Genomic DNA, 21,680 nt, shown 5'->3' with positions numbered 1-21,680 from the left:
ATATATTGAGATGCTCATATTTTTTATTCGTAAATGGTAGATTAATTAAGATATTCTTAGGTAAGGAAAGTCAAATCTATCCAAAAGAGAATCCAATATTTCTTGGAGTGAAATAATAATTTATTTATTTAATTAGTTATGATATTATTTGATCCTTTGTTAAATAGAATTGAACTTCAATCTATGTGTAACTTACTAAATTATGATATTGACAATACAAGAGTTATTAATACATGAATAAATATGATTAAAAATTTATTTTTAATATACCAGATAAAAAATAATTTTAATTTTGACTTATTATAACATATAAACTTTAAAATATTAATTTATTTATTATTATTCTTATATACTGTATCAAATAACTTTTCTATATCCACGTGGTGTTATATCGTGTTCTTTGTCACAATATTCAACAATATTTAAGTTTGCATCCCCCTATTTTGAATACATAGAGTTTCTAAAATTCCACATCTGAAATTATTAATTTTGAAATTCATCTTATTATTTATAAATATTCATACTTCACAACATTTAGACAGTTATATATGTATATATATTGTATGGACTTGTGAACAAGGAACCTTAATTTAATTATATAATACAATTTATCTTAAAAAATTAATCTTAATTTTCACCAAACTATACGGCTAAGTTATTTTTTTCAAAATCACCCCTCCCCCTCCCCCCCCCCTACCTTTTCTAATATTTCTTGTACTTGCTCTCGATGGTCAAGTCTTTCTTTAATCTCTAGTATAGACATAACAACTTATATATGTAGCCTTTTAAGATAGTTTATTTGCTAACATTAATTGAAGAAGGAATTTGAGAGTTGTGTAGGGTACAAGGGGTGGGTGAAATTATATGAATTAGTCAATTTTTGGTGGGACAGTTGCATGTAATCAAAGAAGATGTAAAAACCTTGACTTTTGCCATCCACTAATTATTTTTTTCATATATATGCCGACTGCATCCACGTTAATTAGATCACTAGCAAGGAGAAGACAAGGTTAATTGAGACAAAAAATCAAACTAATATAAAGTTAGAAAATTTATTATTCAAATTGACCCACTTATTATAAAACAGCCGCCAATGCTTGTCTAAGCTGAAATCATCGGGACATGATCAAGATTTAGAATTTTTGTAATTTGATACGTTAACCTATACTTTCGTGGTCTTTAATTACTTGTTTATTTTTGAATTGACACACATTAAAAAAATAATTGTTAACATAGTAAATTTATCATTTAATCCTTGTTAATTATGAAGCGGATGGATTAAAAAACTTAAGATTTTAAAAAAATTCTACCTTTGAACAAATAAAAAATATTGTACTTTCTTGATTTGTCAAATGGACAAGTAATTAGAGACAACTAAAAAAGAAAAAATGCACAAGCATTAAGGAACAATGAGTATTATGTTTATTATAGTTAAACTTGTTATAAATCTATTGAATGAGTGGATAGTCCATAAAGTTAGTACATGAACAACCATCCATATTCACTAGGTTTCATGAACCTTTTTGGATAAGAATGTATCTATTTATTATAATACTTAATATGGTGACTTTGGAGTGATTTCTCACTCTATAAATAGGGTTGTTCATTCACTATTGTATGATATACTGATAAGACTTACATATACTTGAATAAGAAGAAACTTCATCTTCTTCTATCTACTTCTCTTGTCTTCTTCTCTTTATAATTATATTCTTATGAGCTTCATTTTATAACAAAAATTTTTTAAATGCTAAATTGTAGCGTTATTCAAGTCTTTTAAACAACTAACTTTTTCTTCTTGGCCAATGAAATGCGCACAACTTAAATTAAAGTAATTCAATACACAAAGGACAAATAGTAATGACTTAAAAGAGCCAGTTTAAAATAGTTGAGTAATAAGTGTTGAAATTAATTTTATAATTAGCAATTTTGTATTATAAATTTTAAAAATATATTTGCAAAGAAAAAGAGGAACAATAGATACAAAGTGAAGATCCAGATGCTGGTAAGTTTTTCTCCAAAGAGAAAGTTAGGAATTCTATGTGTGAAAGTTATTTGAAAATTAAGACAATAAAAATTGTGAATAAAAATTGAAATAGTGCAAAAAATTTGATTAGCCATTAAGTTTATAAGCCTAAATTGAATAACCAAACTTATGATTTTTGACTAACTTTAACTTGTAAAATCGTTCTTATAATTACTTTAATGTTTACTAAACACGTAAACAATCTAAAAATATTATAATAAGACAATTGATCCGCTTCTAAATTTAACCACACCTACTATTAATCTAGTTTAATTGCACCCCCTAAATCGACATGCAAATCTCGATAGACTGACAATGCATGCAGCAGTCAAATTTTGATGCAAACTATATTGTATTTAAATTTTTTAACTATTTTTGTGTTTCATTTCTATTCTTTATTCTTTCATATTTAATGGATTAGACTTGCAAATAGTAGAAGAGAATATGGTGCCATCACATATTTAATTACCAGCCTCCAATTTTTAAATATTATGCACTTTGACAAGACTTAAAATAATTTTTTTTCAGAGAATATAAGTTGTAATAAAAATCTTGGTGAAGTCCAGTTGTCAGCTTCTACTTAATAAATCTTCAAAACCAAACACATACTAATATTGATTTAATACTGGCTAGTACTATAAACAAATTAAAACGACCTCAGTACGTACGTGGGAAAAGAAAATAAGCTCAACGTGTTACATAAGAGAAATAACCAAAATATATATTTTATGCATTCATGAAAATAAGTTTAATGGCCTAAACTTTTTTTATCGACATCCTATATATATATTAGTATTATTTTTACCTTCATTTCTAGTTAGAGAAAAAACCAATGATTATATTGACAATAAAGAGAACAGTTCAAAGGCTTGATATGATTTTTATATAATGTTCGTTGTATTAAATAATAAGAAAAGGGAAGGTTTCAAAAAATATACCTAAAATATCTTTAGTTTTTTCTTTATTTCTTATTTAAAGTATTATGTGTATAAGTTTTTGTTTTTTTTCTCTAAACTATAATCGAATGTTTATAGAATATGTCATGATATGATATATATCTTCTGTGGAAAAGGGTTGGAGTCAAATATTGATCATTGAACAAGTCAATTATTTAAGGGAAATTTTTTTAAAATAGCGAATTGGAAACCCTACCCAAATTTAACAGTTTAAACTATACTTGATATTTTGTCTTATGCATGGGAGTTAAGGTAGTTTCCCATTGATTATCTATAAGGTAAATTATAATTTGTAGGTTAGGTTACTAAAAGGTTTTAAGATTAATAATTCATATATATTGCTTCCTTCGTTTAAAAAGAATAATTTAATTTCGTTTATAATTTGTTTCAAAAAATAACTTTTTTCTTTGTCGGTAATGTTTTAACTTCAACTTTCTACGTGGTATACCTAAGGCCATTAGATTAAAGAGTATTTTGATAAATTTGACATAACTTTAATTAAAATCACAAATTAAAAAAAAATTCTTTTTTTTTTAACTTTCTTTCAAGTCAAATTAGATAGTTTTTTTTTAAATAAAGGGATTAGTCGATATCATAAGTTACAATTAATTGAATTTAACTTGCTTTTACTAATTATAATGTGAAAATTCTTCATATACCGTTCATTAATGCGTGCTTTATTTGGAAGTCATTGGTGTGTGGGACCAGAAGGAGGGGGTGGGGGGTGGAATTTTAATTAAATGAATTCATCTAATGTTGAGGCCAATAATGTACTCAAGGTGTTGCCTAGTAATTACTATTAGTGCAGTGTGTTAAGAATTAAGAGTCTTCAAGGCTTCAAGTTCAAAACTTTAAAATCTTACAAAGGTAAAAATGTTACTTCCTCCATATATTTTTTTTTGCTATATTTGGACTTATCATCACATCTATTAAAAAAATTAATTGACATTATTATTTTACCTCATTATTATTTATTCATTAATGTTTAGTATTTAGTTTTGAAAACTAATTTAATCTAATTTGTCTTAAATTCTTAGTGAATTATATCGGTCAATATCTATATAATGATGAAAGATAATAAATATTTCATGTAATTAATCGTCAGAGACGTTCAGATTTGCAATCTAAACATTACGATTAGTCAATTATAAAGGAAAAAAACTTAAAGAGTGAGAACAAGTAGGAAATACATACAAGGGTGGCCCTCCCCATCTCAAAAAAATGTTTTGACATTTGACAGTACTTTTAAGTCAATACATATATAGCGACCTAACTATAACTAGTAGGTAATGCCTAAAGGTTAGCAGCTAGTTGTAAGGAAGAAATTAAAAAGAATTAATGATTACAACTATGTTAATATTTCTACTATCATTTATACAAATTTAAGATGCCATTATATTCGCATGTGTTTGGTAAACTCAACTAATTAATAATAATAATATTATTATATCGTACTACAACTTAAATATTTTTATCATTTTTCATTTACTCTTCTCCCACTCATTTAGAGGCGGAACTAGGTGAAATTCATGGATTTAAATGAATTCAGTAGCTTTTTCGTGATTCTGTATTTATACTAAAAAATTAATCAAACTTATATTTATATTAATTTGTGAACCTCTAATAAAATTGATTAAAGGTTATTAACGAAATTTAAAACTCAATACTATTAATCCTGATTTTGCCTCTGCTCTCATTTCCGCTCGACGTTGATGAGTAGTTATTTTTTACAAAATCAGCCAAGAAATATCATATTTGGAAAAATAATAATGAGGATTGTGATTTTTTCTTAATTTTCACATTACTTCACTAAACAATAAAACAAAGAATAGTCATAAAGTTGAGGTATTACAAAATACAGTGAAATCTATAATCAACAGAAAAGGTTTGACATAGCTCTTAATTTTGCTAGTTAGAGTTGATCCATCTTTCGTTATGAAAGTGATTTATATATCTCAATTGTTATATAAATGACTTATACAAATATCATTTTTTTTCTAATTAGAATGAAAAAATAATTTTAAATTATATTTTTTATTATATTTTAAAAAAATAGGGGTACAATTGTTTATTTAACTATTTTTATTCGTAAACTAATTTGAATTTATTATTTTAATGATTAAATTTTTTTTCACTTATTTTCTTATAAAATTCATTATAGATGCCCCAAATATTTTTTTCGCAAATATAAAAATCAAACTGCAATATAGCCGCAATTTTTAGCTTTTTAATTTTTTAAATTCAGATTTTTTTCTTTTTATTTCTCTTATTTTTACACTGAAGGAAAAAATAAGATAAAAAAAATCAATAACAACAATCAAAGAGGTCGTCAAGATATAATTTGCGTGACAAAAGATCAAATACGTGATTTAAAAAAAAAATTAAAAAATTAAAATCAACTTTCTCACTTTGATAACGGTAGGAATATATATGTCAAGATATAATTTGTGTGAAAAAAAGATCAAATACATTATTTAAATTTAAAATATTTTTTTTCATGCTAACGGTAAGGATATAATGTGAGTCACTTTCATAACGATAGGGGTATATGTGAATCGATCTTACAACGATAAGGATATATATGAGTCATCGTTATAATAAATGATATATTAACTTTATATAACGAAACTAAGAGATATATCAACTCATTTTCCTAGTGATCAATTAAAAGTCCCTATAATCAATTATTATTACTATATCCCTAAAATCTTTGAACCTCACCAACAAAATCAGAGATTTGAGTTCTCTAAACATTAGAGGATGTTTTACTTTACCGATGTCAAAAAAAAAAATTAAAAAAAAATGAAAGGATCTGTTCGGTAAAAAAAAGTATGTATTTTTTAGAAAATAAGTAAGTTTTTTATTATATCATTTTTTTAATTTACATTTATACGTAGATAAAAGATATTATTTTAAAATATTTATATAATCTAGATAAATATTATGAGAGGTTGGATAAAATAGGAATATGGGGCGGTCCGGATGGGATGAGTTAGAAAATAAGTAAGTTTTTTATTACGTCATTCATAAGTAGACAAAAAATATTATTTCAAGATATTTATATATAATCTAGACAAATATTATGAGATGTTAGATAAAAGGGAAAAGGATCTGATATACCCCTTAACTTTGTCATTTAGAGCTAATATGCCCCTCGTTATAAAAGTGGCTCATATATACCCCTACTTGTAAACAAATGACTCACATATACCCTTTTCCTCTAACGGAAATGAAAAAAAATAATTTTAATCTAAATTTTTATTATTTTTTTCTAAAAAATATAATGCCATATGAGTAAATTTAATTCTCGTCAAACATATTTTTTTTGACTTTTTTTTGTTTCAATGACTAATTTATAATTATTATTTTGATAATCAAATTTATTTATGTTTCACTAATATTCTTGTAAAACTTATTGTAGATGACCAAATTTTTTCTTTGAATACGAAATTAAATTACAATACACACAAAAAAAATAGTTTAAATTTTTTTTCTTTAAACTAAGAAATGAAAGAAAAAAACAAAATAAGAATAAGAAACTCAAATAATTATAATAAAAGAAGTCAAAAAATAATTAATGTATTAAAAAAATTAAAATATACCTTGAACTTTGATAGAAGAATCATATATACCCCTAAATAATTTTTTTTAAAAAATTAGAAGTAACAAATATAAATTTAAAACTAATTTTTCAACTTCCGTTAAATGAAGGGTATATGTGAGCCATTTTGTAACGGCAGGGGTATATGTGAGCCGTTTGTATAACGGTAAAGGCATATATGAGCCACTTTTATAACGAAGGGTATATCAGCTCTAAATGACAAAGTCGAGGGGTATATCGGACCCTTTTCCCNTCTAACGGAAATGAAAAAAAATAATTTTAATCTAAATTTTTATTATTTTTTTCTAAAAAATATAATGCCATATGAGTAAATTTAATTCTCGTCAAACATATTTTTTTTGACTTTTTTTTGTTTCAATGACTAATTTATAATTATTATTTTGATAATCAAATTTATTTATGTTTCACTAATATTCTTGTAAAACTTATTGTAGATGACCAAATTTTTTCTTTGAATACGAAATTAAATTACAATACACACAAAAAAAATAGTTTAAATTTTTTTTCTTTAAACTAAGAAATGAAAGAAAAAAACAAAATAAGAATAAGAAACTCAAATAATTATAATAAAAGAAGTCAAAAAATAATTAATGTATTAAAAAAATTAAAATATACCTTGAACTTTGATAGAAGAATCATATATACCCCTAAATAATTTTTTTTAAAAAATTAGAAGTAACAAATATAAATTTAAAACTAATTTTTCAACTTCCGTTAAATGAAGGGTATATGTGAGCCATTTTGTAACGGCAGGGGTATATGTGAGCCGTTTGTATAACGGTAAAGGCATATATGAGCCACTTTTATAACGAAGGGTATATCAGCTCTAAATGACAAAGTCGAGGGGTATATCGGACCCTTTTCCCAGAATATGGGGTGGTCGGGATGGGATGAGTTGGACGGTAGATCAGAGGAGACGATTAATATGCATAAAATGTCACTTTCAAAGTTTATTGTATCTATTTTCATTAAGTAAGTTATTTTCTTTATTTTTAAGGAATGTGTCTATAAAAAATATTTTTTACAAAAAAATTGACCAAACTAAAAATAAGAAAATTGAACCAAACACACCCTTTTATGATTTTCTAATTGTGCACCAAAATTAGATAATTAACAAATAACAAGCTCTCTCTCTATCGGTTCCCACAAATTTGAGAATCTTGATAACAAAAATTAGTAGTAGTAGTTGACAATCCAACAAACAATGAAACTAAATACATAAAAGAAAAGTAAAAAATGAAACTAAATACATAAAAGAAAAAGTGTTTTCTTATAGATTAGTATTTGATGGTTGGAGATAAAGCCCAATCATATTCAATCAAATAATTTGGGCCTAATTACGTTTCATGATGGATGGCCTGAAATTGGTATTTGAGGATTTTCCATAAATAACACTATTTATATCCCTAATAACAAATTGAGGTGATATTATTGAGTTATCCAAAACACAGCATTCTAGCAATTATTTTTGGGACAAAAGATCACATAAATATACTGATATACGCATACGCTAGCAGGCATACATGCATGTGATACGTATATATATACTCTCACACTAGCTGGTATATGTGCATGTGATACATACATATATACGCTCATTCATAGATACACAATAATATCTAGCTGGAATGATTTTAAAATTTATCCTGAATTATATTATTTTTATCTCACGTACCAAACAATTCTATGTATTATAAGGAGTAATACTTTTATGTTTTATACCAGACAACGGTTGATCCATATATTTCGTGGAAGTTACTTCACATGATTCTTAGGCGTTAATGATACGCCAATCGTTCTTGTTATTAATTAGGACAATATTATATAAGTCCACTTTGATTTTTGACTAGAGAATATCCCAAATAATCCAAACGTAGGAGAAACTCATGAAGAATTTTGTTTTCCCCTAGCTTACTCAATTTTATTAGAAGTTTTTCTAATTAAATAGGGAAGTAGTAACGGACGAAAGAGAATGTGGAAATCGAAATTTTATTTTTTATTTTATAAGAAAGTTGAATTATATTAAATTCAAGAATGTTAATTAGTCTAACTAAAAGTATTACTCCTTCAAATAACATGAAATCGTTTAGGCTAATTCATTGATTTGAACTTCAAATGCCAGAAACCAATTTGTTAAATCCAAGATATTATCTTATTGTAGTAGAGGCCTAATTTGAAATTGTGTTTCAAATAACATGGCACGCTAAGTCATATATAAGAGTCAATGGAATCATGTCATATGCCTAAATAATACAACATTTAATTGTATAAATGACATGTTTTGATAAAACAAATATCGTTATGTCAACTTCAGTTTTATTGGTTAAAGAGAGTTTTCTTCATCACAAATTTTCCATTCCACAAATATAATTCAAAAGAAAAAAAGGACCAGAATTTTAATAAGAAGAAAGAGAGAATTCATGAATCATACACTGTATATTTTTCTAAAAACTACAAATATTCAACCACTCAATTTTATCAGGCTAATTCATTGACTTGAGCTTCAAATTATGAGTTCAATTTGTTAAGTCTAAGATGTCCAGTTTAGTGTTATGTGTTAGATAACGTGACATCTCAGTCACATAAAAGAGTTAATCATATGTCAAAATGAGAGAACATACTTAGTCAAATCACAAGCTAATGAAAATATGTCACATCTCTAATGTATCAAATGCGGTCATGTCAACTTCAATCTTATTGGTCGAAAAGTGTTTGTCTTCATTATATAGTAGATCATAGAGAGCTCGTGAATCAAACGCTGTAGATTTTTCTAAAAAGCTACTAAGATATTTCTCAATAAGTTTCAGAGTCAAAATCACCGAATTCAACAACAAATTTGATGCCATTAATTTCAAGTACAAGCCAAAATCAAACCCAATAAAATTTAAAATCAAGCTTCAAGTCTATAAATTCAAGTACAAGTCAAACTCAGACTAAAGCGCTCTTAATTATATAAAAGGAAGAAATACATAATTAATAAGATTGTAACACTCATCATATTTGAAATGAACTATTATAAATACTATTGTGAATTTTTAATTTTAATCATTATTTTCTTGAATAGAATTTATTGTCCTCTTAAAAAAAATATGAGTTGAGTCGTAAACTTTTATAAATTGGGAAGTAATATATATTATTGTAAAATTATGTAAATTTTACATTACAATAATTAATTAAAATATTTAACAATCGTATAAAAATTTACATATAATTCTCCAAATTCCTATTGTGTTATTTAAATTGAGTCTGAAAAAATAATATATATAATGTATTAGTCTATGATAATACTGATTTCCATGTCTAGTAATATTACAGTGGTACCTTTAATAGTATAGGTTTTTCTATAATATATATGTATATAATTTCACTGACATTAATATATAAATCGATAATATAAATTATATTTCATTTACACCGTCAAACAAATTGCCGCATGAGTTATAACTTAAGAAGGATTACTTAATTCTAATATAATATATCCTTATTCAAATTTAATATTTTATTAATTTATACAATTAAGAGGCGTTTGGTACTTGAAGCGAAAAGTATAATTTTATTTTATGTTTCAAAAAGTATAATTTATCTGAGAGAATTTTATTGTATAAATCAAATTTCAAATTTAATTTTGAAATGTATCATCTTATCCCATATATAAAAAACAAAATTTATATGTTCAATCAATTAATATATACTATTTTTATTCAAAATTAATTTAGGACAATCATCAAAATTACTATTCCGTACCAAATGATCCGTGTGGTATATGAAATATAGCTATAACCTAATAACGCATAAATTTAATTTCAACGTTAATTCTAAATATTCGATCTTATCCGAGTAGATATCATTTTCATCCCGCCTTTCAAATTTATAAGATAAATTAATTCCAGAATTTAGCAAGCTGAGGATAACAGGATGGCACGTTTAATTTGTGGGACCCAGTCAACGGCCGTAAGTCTTCGGATGTAGGGGCCCACCAGGCCGGCAGTTTATAGTTAATCCACCTGGCTACTGGGCCCGTCTTTATCATAATTTTACAAAAACATATTTTAAAAAGAAAATGAAAATGACAGAAATAAAAAAAAAGAAAAAAGGAGAAGAACAGGAGACTTTGCTGGCCGGGATGGTAGCTTTGTGTCAGGGGAGACAAAACCCAAAAAAAAAAGAGAGAAAAAATGTGTAGAGAGAGAAACAAGAGAGAGGAAAAAACTTTTTTTTCCCCACCATTTTTCCATATTTTCCCTCTTGTTCCTCCTCAACCATCTTTCTGAGAAAAAAAAAATAGTTGAAAAGAAGCCCCTGTTTTGAAATCACCCTGCAAACTGCAGTCAAGAAAAGAAAAAGAAAGATATTATTACTCTATTTTTTACAAAAAAAAAAAGAAAAGATTGATTTTTTCTTGTGTGATTTCAAATTTCTTCTTCAATCCCTGTAATTTCTTTTTTTTTTTTAAAAAGAAAAAAAATAAATTTTGTCCCACCACCTGCATTTTCATATTGCAGTTATTTGATATTTGGCTTTTTTCAAGAAATGTGACGAATTGTCCTTTCCAGTTCTGCAATAAAAAAGCAGAAAAAGATTTCATTCTTGTCTGGTAAGTTTTACTCTTTACATTTTACCATCTTTTGGGGTTTTTGAATTTTTATTTTTCTTTTGATTGCTTGCAAATTCAGTTATTCCCTCATCATATCTTTTTTCTTTTTGTCTCTCTGTTTTTCATGGTTTGGCTTGTGAAGTGTTCTTATGTTTTTCATCAACCCCTTTTCAAGAAAAATATTTTTACTAATTTTTTTCTGTTGTGTTTATTCATTTTCCAGATAAAAATTGAATCTTGGAGATTAATCAATCGAGTTTGTGGAAGTGTTTGGTGAGGGAGATGTTGTTATAGTCTAAATTTTAGAAAGTTAGAAAAATGAGAGACCCCAATTTTGTTGATTGAGTCAATAGGGTTAATAGTTTTTCTTTTAACTTGTAATATAGTTTAAGTACATTGTAAAAATTGAGTGATAAGAAAAGAGTGGTGTATTTGCTCTCCTTTTTGTTCAACTTGTTTATGTTTACGAGTGAATTCAATTGTTTGGAGAGTTATTTTGTACAAGAAAGCTGGCGATTTTGTATAGAGTCCTGGCTGTTGATAGATATCGTTACTGCTTCAACAACTGATTCATATGGTTCTGCAAGCCATGGGGGGCAGATGGAACACTTATGGAATCAAATTGTCGTATCTCACTCTTTTGATTATCATTTTGAATATTCGCGGTTGTTGTTCTCTTAATTCGGAAGGTAATTCTTATACTTGAGTGCAGTTCTTTTGCTTTTGTATTTCTATCTTGGCTAGTTTATAGTGTTTGGTATATTTTTTTGTTTGCTAATTATTGTTGGTGTGAGAAACAGGATTGGCATTATTGAGATTCCGCGTGAAAGTGGATTCTGATCCATATGGCATTCTTGAAAACTGGAATTCAGATCATTGTGACCCGTGCTTGTGGTCTGGTGTCCAGTGTATAGACGGGAGAGTGCAAATGCTGTAAGTCCCTTGTTAAGTATGCCCAAATTCCCCTGTTGCTTTGGACTAGCCTGTTGAAATGACAATGACAAACAAAGTGCTAACACTGAGTTGTGAGTTTTACTGTTTGTGTTCTTCGAATATTGTTAAATTATTCATCTGTTCTCTATTTAGGGACCTTCATGGATATTCGTTGAAAGGAAAAATCGCACCAGAACTTGGAAATCTCACTCACTTAAAATCACTGTAAGCTTCACCTATACTTGTATGCTTCTCATTTGAGATTGTTAGAGTCATTGATGGAATTTTGTCTATTCACAAAATGCTCTCATGAGTCTGGTTTCAGTCTAAAAACAATATCTAGTGTGCTATGTCATGGAACTAATACTCCTGATCTTGGTATACACTATCTTATGCATATATAATTCGAACTTGCACTAAATTTACATGTTTGGTCAGCAAAGTTTTCCATTTGTTGCTTAGGGGATATCTCTATAAAAAGTGTCATATACATTGGAATGAAGGGGATATTTAGCATATATTTTGGTCAGGAAATTGTGGCAAAGAATAACTTTGCCTTTTTTTTTTTCCGTTGAAAATTGCATAAAGTGCATTGGGTAGATTTCTGGTAATCATAGTTTCACCATCTGAATCCTTTTCTTCTACAGCGTGCTTTCTGAAAACCGTCTTTTTGGTGCTATTCCTAAAGAATTTGGACGACTCAGAATGCTGGAAGTGCTTGACATGAGAGATAACAATTTGAGTGGAAGAATTCCAGCAGTAATAGGAGATTTGCAATCACTTAGAACCTTGTAAGTTGATAGTTTGTTGTGTCTCCATGGTGTTACATGTATTTATGCTACAACATTGCTAACAAAGTGCTCTTGAATTGTGTTTGATACTTTTTTCCCAGGTTGATTTGTGACAATAACTTCGAAGGGAAGATCCCTTTGGAGATCGGGAGGCTTCACCTTCTCTCAGACTTGCAATTTGATGATTACCTCAACTCTGGTGTTGTTGCCGGAACTGGCTGCATAAATAGGAAATTTGGGTATTGGTAAGACTCCTTTAACTCTTGATCCTTTGATCTTCATCTTACAGCTCTGCTACATTTTAAAGTCGCATACTTGTTTCTATTTTAAACGCTATTGAAAATACATAAAATCCATACTCAAGCCATTTGAGGAATATATACCAATATATTACTTTCATACCCTTGATGATGAATGACATCTGGAACATTAGGCCTGGGGCTGTTTGCTTCTGTGAGCAGCGGTTTCCAACTTTCCATAGTTAAGGAAAAGTCTTTAGCCATTAAAAGTGAAGATGGTATAAGATCAATTGTTCCTTAAAAGTCTGTACCTGTTAAATGGTGAAGCTGGTTGCCATTAAATGCGGAAAAGTTTGTGCTTAAACAGTGAAGCAACTATGATGGTGATTGTCGAAAGCAATGCTGTAGATAACTTGATACTTTCATGACTTCCATGTGAATCTGGGTTTCTGCTATTTGATGTTTCCAGTATCTTTGCCACTTTGCTGTATTCTTGAGATTTTATAGTAATAGTTATCTTCCACCATTCTGTGGCTAGGGGTGCAAGGATGATGGCTGTAGTTGCATATTCTTTAGTATCTAGAATTTCTTCCTCTCGTTTCTTGGATGCCAGTTTCTTCACTTCCCTCCTCTGGCCTGTCTCCAATGCAGCTACAATACTCAGAGGGGGTTAGGTTTAGAGTTTCTAAAGTTGCGATTCATCTTCTTGTGACATCTTCTTATTCATCAAGATCAGTTTATGTTGAAATCTAACTGATCCATTGCATAATATTTGTTTATTTTGTACATTGACGACAGTTCTGAAAATGTGGTTACTCTTTCCCATGAATAGAAGAACAGTTGGATATTGTCGTACGCCTGTTTAGCTACATGAAAACTTCAACCAATTATATGCATGAATTTATCCTGTTCGTCCCCGTGACAATCATCTTGGCTAAGTAACTTCAGCTTTAGTTTTATAACTTTTGTCAGAGTACTACTTATTGACTACCTTTTAATATACTTACGTTTTATTTATCAATCACACACTTTTAAGTTTCATCATTTGGTGCCTTTTTCTTGCAGCATCTGGCATGGCAGTTTGAGGCCATGTAAGACTATAGGCTCCTTTGTCAGGCCAATTAAAGGGATGCTAGCATGGTATTTTAGTTTTTTCACACTGTAAGTAACTAAATACGTAGTTTTTCGTCACCTTATGCTTTCTAAACAAGTTTAACGGTTCAGAAGCTATTTTTTTGTTTCCTAAAAGGTTCCCGCGTTTTTTGGATGCTCAGGAAGACTTCTCCTCTGACAACCTACCAAGTGAGTGAAAATATTTTATTGGAGTTACAAAGAATTGTACACACACAAAAAGAGGTATTTTATCATATTTTGTTTTGCAGGTTCAACTAGGCCTCACAATATCCACGCTGTAGAGTACCAAGCAAATGTTGAACGCCGTAAGTTAGCTGAACAATCCAGTAACTTAGCTGCTCTTCCTGCTAACGGAGGAAAACCGTTGGGACCTGTTCATCCTGTTGCAAGCAGCAGAAGTAGTGGTTCATTTCGTGCTGTGCCAAGTACTGAAGGAGCTCCTCCTCCTCCTTTCACTACACCATCACGCACCCCACCTGAACATCACCCGCCTCCAAATCCTGGGGGACACTCTAATGGTGCTTTTAAACAGCCAATTGCTAGTCAAGCCCCACCTGGTGGAAAGTCTGGAAGTACATGGAAGTATATAGGAATTGGCATTGGGGCTTTTCTGGTTGCTATTTTTGTGTTCCTGATTATCATCTGCAAGAGCAAAGCTGCACAAACAATACGCCCTTGGAAGACTGGATTGAGTGGCCAGCTGCAAAAAGCATTTATTACAGGTACTTTTGATTTAATATTGTTCAACAGTCGGATTCATTTTTCTCCGGTGGATATAATCCAAATCTTCAACGCCTACAATAGTTTTTGTTTCATGTCTTATGTGTGATATCAATTTTACAGGGGTCCCAAAACTAAACAGGCCGGAGCTTGAAAATGCATGTGAGGATTTTAGCAACATAGTTTGTCATCAAGATACATTTACAGTCTACAAAGGAACTCTATCCAGTGGAATAGAGATTGCTGTTGTGTCAACTGCTATAAATTCTTTGAAAGATTGGTCCAAGCGTTCTGAATTGGCCTTCAGGAAGAAGGTTAGTAGCTTATTACCATCTCACTCTTTCTGTTGAGATAACCTAGTTGTCTCAGTTCTTTTACTTATAAGATTTCTACTTTTAGATCGATTCACTCTCAAGGATAAACCACAAGAATTTTGTTAATCTAATTGGATATTGTGAGGAAGATGAACCTTTCACAAGGATGATGGTCTTTGAGTATGCAACAAACGGAACACTTTTCGAGCATCTGCATGGTAAACTAGTTCATAGTTCAAGTTTCTGATCATTTGTGTGATTTTCGTTTTGATTAATGCAGTCTACATGTTTTGTTGTTTCAGATGATGAACTTGAACCTCTTGACTGGGCTGCAAGGGTACGAGCTATAATGGGAACAGCATACTGTCTCGAGTACATGCACAATTTGAATCCTCCTCTATCCCATTCTGATGTGAATTCACACTCCATATTTTTTACAGACGATTATGCTGCTAAGGTATGTGCTTCATTTCATATGAACCACATTGAATTTAGAAACGTTTTGAATTAAAAGAATCCTTTTGTATTTATACAGATTACAGAGCTTGCTTTCTGGTCAGATATAATGGTGAAGTCGAAGTCCTCAAGTAGTGATCTAGAGAACTCTCAGCTACCACCACTTTCTGATCCTGAAACAAACGTCTATAATTTTGGGATTTTGTTGCTGGAAGTAATTTCTGGAAAATCACCTTACACGGAACGAGATTCTCTTCTGAACTGGGTAAAATCTCAATCTAACTCTATTATATTCGATTCCCTTATATATAGACTAGTGAAACGGTTCTTCTCTGCTTTTGTTTAGGCGGAGCAATGCATTAACGATAGACAGAATTTGAAGAGCTTGGTTGATCCAAAATTGAAATCGTTCAAGAATAATGAGCTTACGGTTATGTGTGAGGTAATGAGAGAATGTGTTGGCGAAGATTCAAGGAAGAGACCAACAATAAAAGAAGTGATTAAAAAGCTAAGGGAAGCGATTGATATCTCCCCTGATGCTGCAGTTCCAAGGCTGTCTCCTCTCTGGTGGGCTGAACTTGAGATTCTATCGTCCGAGGCAGCTTAATAAACTGACTAGTGTGTTTACTTTTGTAAGTTGAGAGTTGCTTTGCTATGCATAAATGACCTGAAATATACTTCACTTTATGTCAAACAGCAAGTCCTGTGTACACATTTTTCTGTTCTAAATATATATATTAGTTAATTCTTTTAATGGTTCAACTCAATATAGAACATAGAGAGTACAAATTTAGTCTACCCAATAAAAGGAAATCGATACTTTATTCTCAATACAAAACCTGGAGACTAGCTAATCAACATTTTTTCTTTTTCTTCCCCTTTTCCGCATCTGATTTTAAAAAGTAGAAATAGCAGCCAAGAAATCAACACTCTGTAAAGGACTCAACATCTCCAACAAACCTTTCAATGTTTTAAGCCTAACACAATCTGCCATTTTCATAACCCTTTCTAAACTCATCCTTAACCCTTTCAACGCCAATTCTACCAACTCATCATTATCATTTTTAATCCTTGCTAATTCCACCATTTTTCTATCCCCAATGGCAACCTGTTGCCTCTCCACTTTCTCTTTCTCTTTCTCTCCCCGAATTTTCACCCTCAAACCATCAATATTCTTCAATTTTCCTCATCCGAAAACGCTCCTCCACCGCCACTGACTAATCGAAACGCCATGGAAGGCTTCCACCCTGTGATCCATGAGTAGACAATTTCTAAAGGACTAAGCCACATTGGGGTGAAAAATGCTAAGATGTCTTCATGAGCTGCGGCCCATTTGGCTGTGTAGTAGTTTTTGTGATGTGTCGTCATTTTACTCACCAATAACTCGTGATCATTGACGTATGACGTTTGCCTAGGTACAATAACAAGTTGTTTCAGTAACTCTTCAATGGGGTTTTGGGGGTCATTTGATTGCTGTTTTTATGTTTGGTTTGAATTGCTGGTTGCAGCAGTGTTGTTTCGCAATGGTTCTCGCCGGAGACAGCGGATTTGATGGGTTTGGGGTCGGGTATTTGGTGGGTTTTGCGATCTGAAAGCTTGTTCGCTTCATGGTTTGTGCTCCGGTGTGGAGGAAAAAGGAGAACGATTGGGTAAAATGAATGGGGATTTTAGGTTGCCTCCGGAATCCGGGGTAGAATTGTCATTTCACCATTCTTTTTTTGTTGTGGGCCATAAAAATTACCCCTCACGGGCGCTTAATACGTGCATTTCACGATTTTTGCTAGGTTGGACTCGCGTGTATATTTATTGAAAGGTAGGATAGTTAAAGTGCTTATTTATGCATTATAAAAATTGAATATCAAAATTAAAATTTAAAGCTAAATTTAAAATTTAATATATACATTATGCCTTAATTAATTAACAGTGGAAAAATGAGTTGAACTTGAAAAAACAGTCAAATATATAGACTGAAAAAAAAAGTGGCAATGCTACAAAAGAAAAAGAGTTTGCGTTTCTTCGACTTCTCTGCATGCCTTATGTGCAGCTATTTAATGAACTTGGGTAGTGGGGGGAACCAGTTTAAGTTCTGCTCCCGACTGTTAAAAAGAATATTTCTCTACTATTGATTTTGTATTCGTTTTAAAAAATTATAAATAAAAAATAATTTTATTATATCGCTATTTAAATTTTATAAATATAAATATCTTAAGAAAAATTACAATTTATAAGAGTAAATTAATAAATAAAAATAAATTATCTATTAATTTTTTAAAGTAAATATTAGGTTTACCGTGTAAAGTAGTACTCCCACAATATCATATTAAACAAGAGGCCGTTAAATGAAATGCATTTTTAAAATTATAGAGTGGTAAAAGTTAAGGTTGGTGATGTTTGATAGGATTGAAGAGACAATTTTGGAAAAGAGAAAGAATGCATGTAGAGAAAAAGACGATGAAACGTGTCATAAAAAGGGATTATACGTTGCTATCACTTTCACATGTTAATGTTACTAATAATGTGGGAGATCATCGACCACGACTAGATACACAAATACAAGTATATTTGAAGTACTATATATATTAGTCGGATCTGGTCATATTGAGTGACAACTCATGGAAATTGGAACATATCCGATGTGGTATCATTACTCACTGACTCATTTGGGCCATGAACTCTTTTACATATTTTTTTTTTAATTCGATGTTCGAAATTTAAATAAGAGTTCTTATTAAATTTGAATCGCGTACTGTAGAATTCATTTGAGAATGATACTTTTAACAAAATTTTCTTCATATTCAAGACTCAAATTCGAGACCTTTGACCACAAAATACACTACAACCCATATTAGTCTTTCACATATTTTATCTCACGCATGTATGTTGTCACTAAATATTTTCACTTAATTTTTCTCTTAGTTACTTTGTTAGATTCTAGGTTGATATATGAAATGAGAAGGATTTGACTTCCCTCCATTTCTTTGTGCACATATACATAAAATACATGTATTTTATTTAAAAGTCAAGATATATTATATTAAAACAGATATCATAATTATAGTTAATTCAAATAATCTTTGTCGCATGGATATTTATAAATTATTTTTGAGCCGGTTTGAATTATCATTAAGTATTTAAAAATATGAAAAAGTAAAAACACAAAAAGAAGATTTAAAATCTATTATATCCATAATACATATGCATATAATTAAAGAAAATAATATATTTTATGAGTTTAATTATTTAATAGACAAATTTGAACATACACCAAAATAATTTAAAATTTGAATCAAAAATATCTAATTGAAATACTTTATTAAAAGTTAATTTGAAACGAGATTTACTTCCGAGTGTTTTAAATAAAAATGACAAGTTTGAAGACCCGATTATGTATTAAGCATTTAAGCCAAACAAAACTATTCCTATGTTTTAGAATTTTAATTATATCATCATTTATTTGTTATTATAGACGCGTAAATATTGCTATTTAATAAAATTTCCCTCTTCTTTTTATTTTGAAGAATAAGATTTCAGTAAAGGAATACTGATGGGCTTCGTGTTGAAACACTTCTTTCTAAAACAAATGGACGTGGAGTTAAGATCTGATATGGGCTCACACTGGACACAAAAAGCATGGTTAAAGAATGAGAAAATTGATATATCACTTCTTCATCTTTTTAGGGTTCTAGTTAGGGGCGTACATAATCGAGTTGGTTCGGGTTTTTCAAATATCAAATCAGATTAAATGTGTAAAAATTTTAAATTTATAAACCAAATTAAATTAATAAAATTCATTTTTTTTTAATTTTTCAACCTCGGGTTATTTCGAGTTTTTCAAATACCAAACCAAACCATCGTGTCGAATTTTTAAATTTATAAATCAAACCAAAATAATAAACTTGGGATTTTTCCAGATTTTTGGATTTTTTTTGGGTAAAATTTGCATACAAACATATAATTAACTTGTGCTCCAAATATTTCTTTAGTCCAACCAAAATACAATTATCTAAGGTGTTTCATAAAAAAAATAATGAGTATTAATGACACAAAAATATTCAATAAAAAATAATAATGAAATCATCATATAAAATAAATATTGTAAAGCCATAATGAAAATAATCATGAATATTTAAGGAGAGTTAAAATTAGATTATGTTTTAATTGTCTAATGTAAGATTAAAGAACAAATATTCAATATTATTGTCATTCTTAATGTTGAATTGATTTTTTTTTTTTTTTGCATTAGTATAATTTGAGCTTTAATTCTCATGACTTTAGTTAAAAAAATTTTGCCATTGTCCAGCATAAGTTTAGAGAACTTAAGGTATAATTTTGTGAGTTCTGAAACTAAACTAATTATATCTCTATTAACATCAGTTCTATAGAAACTAATTAAAATATCGTAAGACATAACTTATGGGTTATGAACTACTTGAAATATAATTTTCTGATGTTGGAACTTATACCTCAATAACATAAGTTTTGTAGGAATTAAAGTATTGCCTTAAAAGACACAACTTGTGGGAATGAACTGAACTTATGTCATTCGTTTGGCAGGAGTTGATATAATTTTGTTTTCCTCGTAAGGCCTAATTTATATTATATTATGATATGAAAAGGACCCGTTGTTAATTAGTGTATAAAATTTGTATATTGACTACAAAAGTTGTATATACACCATTATTCAATGTAGCATAATTGCATATACCATGTATCCTGCGTTTGTATATGTATCCCAAATGTATCATTTGTGTATCACAATTTTTGTGTGTTCGGAGTGAATACAAATGTTCTACCTTGATGTAGACTTTATTTAGTGTATGCCTCTATGGTGCGTATACAACGTATACATCTCCTCCTACTTCAGTCAATGGTTATAATATATATATATATATATATACGCAAAATCTTTTTTTTTTTAAAGATAAGGCCAATTTAATTTTAGGCTTTTGCAAAAGATAAAAAAGCAAAAAAAAAAAAAGTTACCCCGGTTCATTTTTATTTGTTATGAGTTAATTTAATTAATTTATATATATACATATATATATATATATATAGATATATATATATACGCAAAATCTTTTTTTTAAAAAAAGATTAGGCCAATTTAATTTTAGGCTTTTGCAAAAGATAAAAAAGCAAAAAAAAAAGTTACCTCGGTTCATTTTTATTTGTTATGAGTTAATTTAATTAATTTTTAAAGTTAAATTAGATTATATTAATTTTATGTTTTTAACAAATATTTCAGATATTCAAAAACTATTAAAAAAGGTACTATAAAATGTATTTTTTTTTACACAATATGATGCAAAAATTACATTAAAATATTAATCAAAATTTTTATAATTTAACAACAAAAAAAGATTATACAATTAAAAGTTGACGAAAAAAGTATAATTTTACAGTAGCATGAAAAAATTGGTAATTATGCAATGAAAAAATTGATGTGCTTACTGTATTTTGGAAGGAATAGGATAAATATCGAAATATCGTATTAAATCGAACTTTGGATTTTGATTTTAGGATATAAGTATATAACTACTTCAATGCACCGAATGGACATTTGTTTATTTTTTTTTTCATTTTTAGTAGTCTTTTTTTTTTATCATACAATAAAAATTTTGATTAATATTTAATAATTTATATTTTTATTCTATTAATATATAAATAATTATAATTTATATCACTTTTTATATAATTTTTAAATATTTAAAATTTTATTTTAAAACATCGAATAAAGGTAATAAAACGCAATCAAAACAAACTCACCATTACTATTCATTAGTCAATATTGTGACACGAATCTGCCTTACAAGTTGAATATTTTTGGGCATTATGGTGAATCTCTCTTAGCATGGATGACACACAAGTTGAATATATATCATTGGACACCCGTGA

At 29.0% G+C, this 21,680-nt stretch overlaps 1 protein-coding gene across 1 annotated transcript; it reads left to right on the top strand.

Moving 5' to 3' along the window:
* Window positions 1-10,700: 10,700 nt before the first annotated feature.
* On the top strand, window positions 10,701-16,539 carry LOC107011998 (protein MALE DISCOVERER 2-like). The gene is made up of 14 exons (XM_015211699.2): window positions 10,701-11,198; window positions 11,422-11,887; window positions 11,999-12,131; window positions 12,285-12,356; window positions 12,779-12,922; window positions 13,024-13,167; window positions 14,227-14,322; window positions 14,411-14,463; window positions 14,544-15,017; window positions 15,139-15,329; window positions 15,415-15,547; window positions 15,632-15,786; window positions 15,865-16,050; window positions 16,132-16,539. Exons 2-14 carry the CDS (start codon window positions 11,773-11,775, stop codon window positions 16,390-16,392), a joined length of 2,157 nt encoding a protein of 718 aa, XP_015067185.1. The 5' UTR covers window positions 10,701-11,198; window positions 11,422-11,772; the 3' UTR covers window positions 16,393-16,539.
* Window positions 16,540-21,680: the final 5,141 nt, after the last annotated feature.

The sequence above is a fragment of the Solanum pennellii genome, chromosome 2, assembly GCF_001406875.1.
Source record: "Solanum pennellii chromosome 2, SPENNV200".
Classification (NCBI taxonomy): Eukaryota; Viridiplantae; Streptophyta; class Magnoliopsida; order Solanales; family Solanaceae; genus Solanum; species Solanum pennellii.
Note: the sequence above shows the minus strand (reverse complement) of the source record. Positions and strands in the feature narration are given on the sequence as shown.

What these genes read in the sequence shown, in the direction of transcription:
- LOC107011998 (XM_015211699.2), top strand. Translation starts at nt 11,773, where the DNA reads ATGGTTCTGCAAGCCATGGGGGGCAGATGGAACACTTATGGAATCAAA. An exon ending in CTCACTCACTTAAAATCACT is followed by an intron (nt 12,357 to 12,778) that starts GTAAGCTTCACC and finishes TTTCTTCTACAG; the next exon opens with CGTGCTTTCTGAAAACCGTC. An exon ending in ACTTTTCGAGCATCTGCATG is followed by an intron (nt 15,548 to 15,631) that starts GTAAACTAGTTC and finishes TTGTTGTTTCAG; the next exon opens with ATGATGAACTTGAACCTCTT.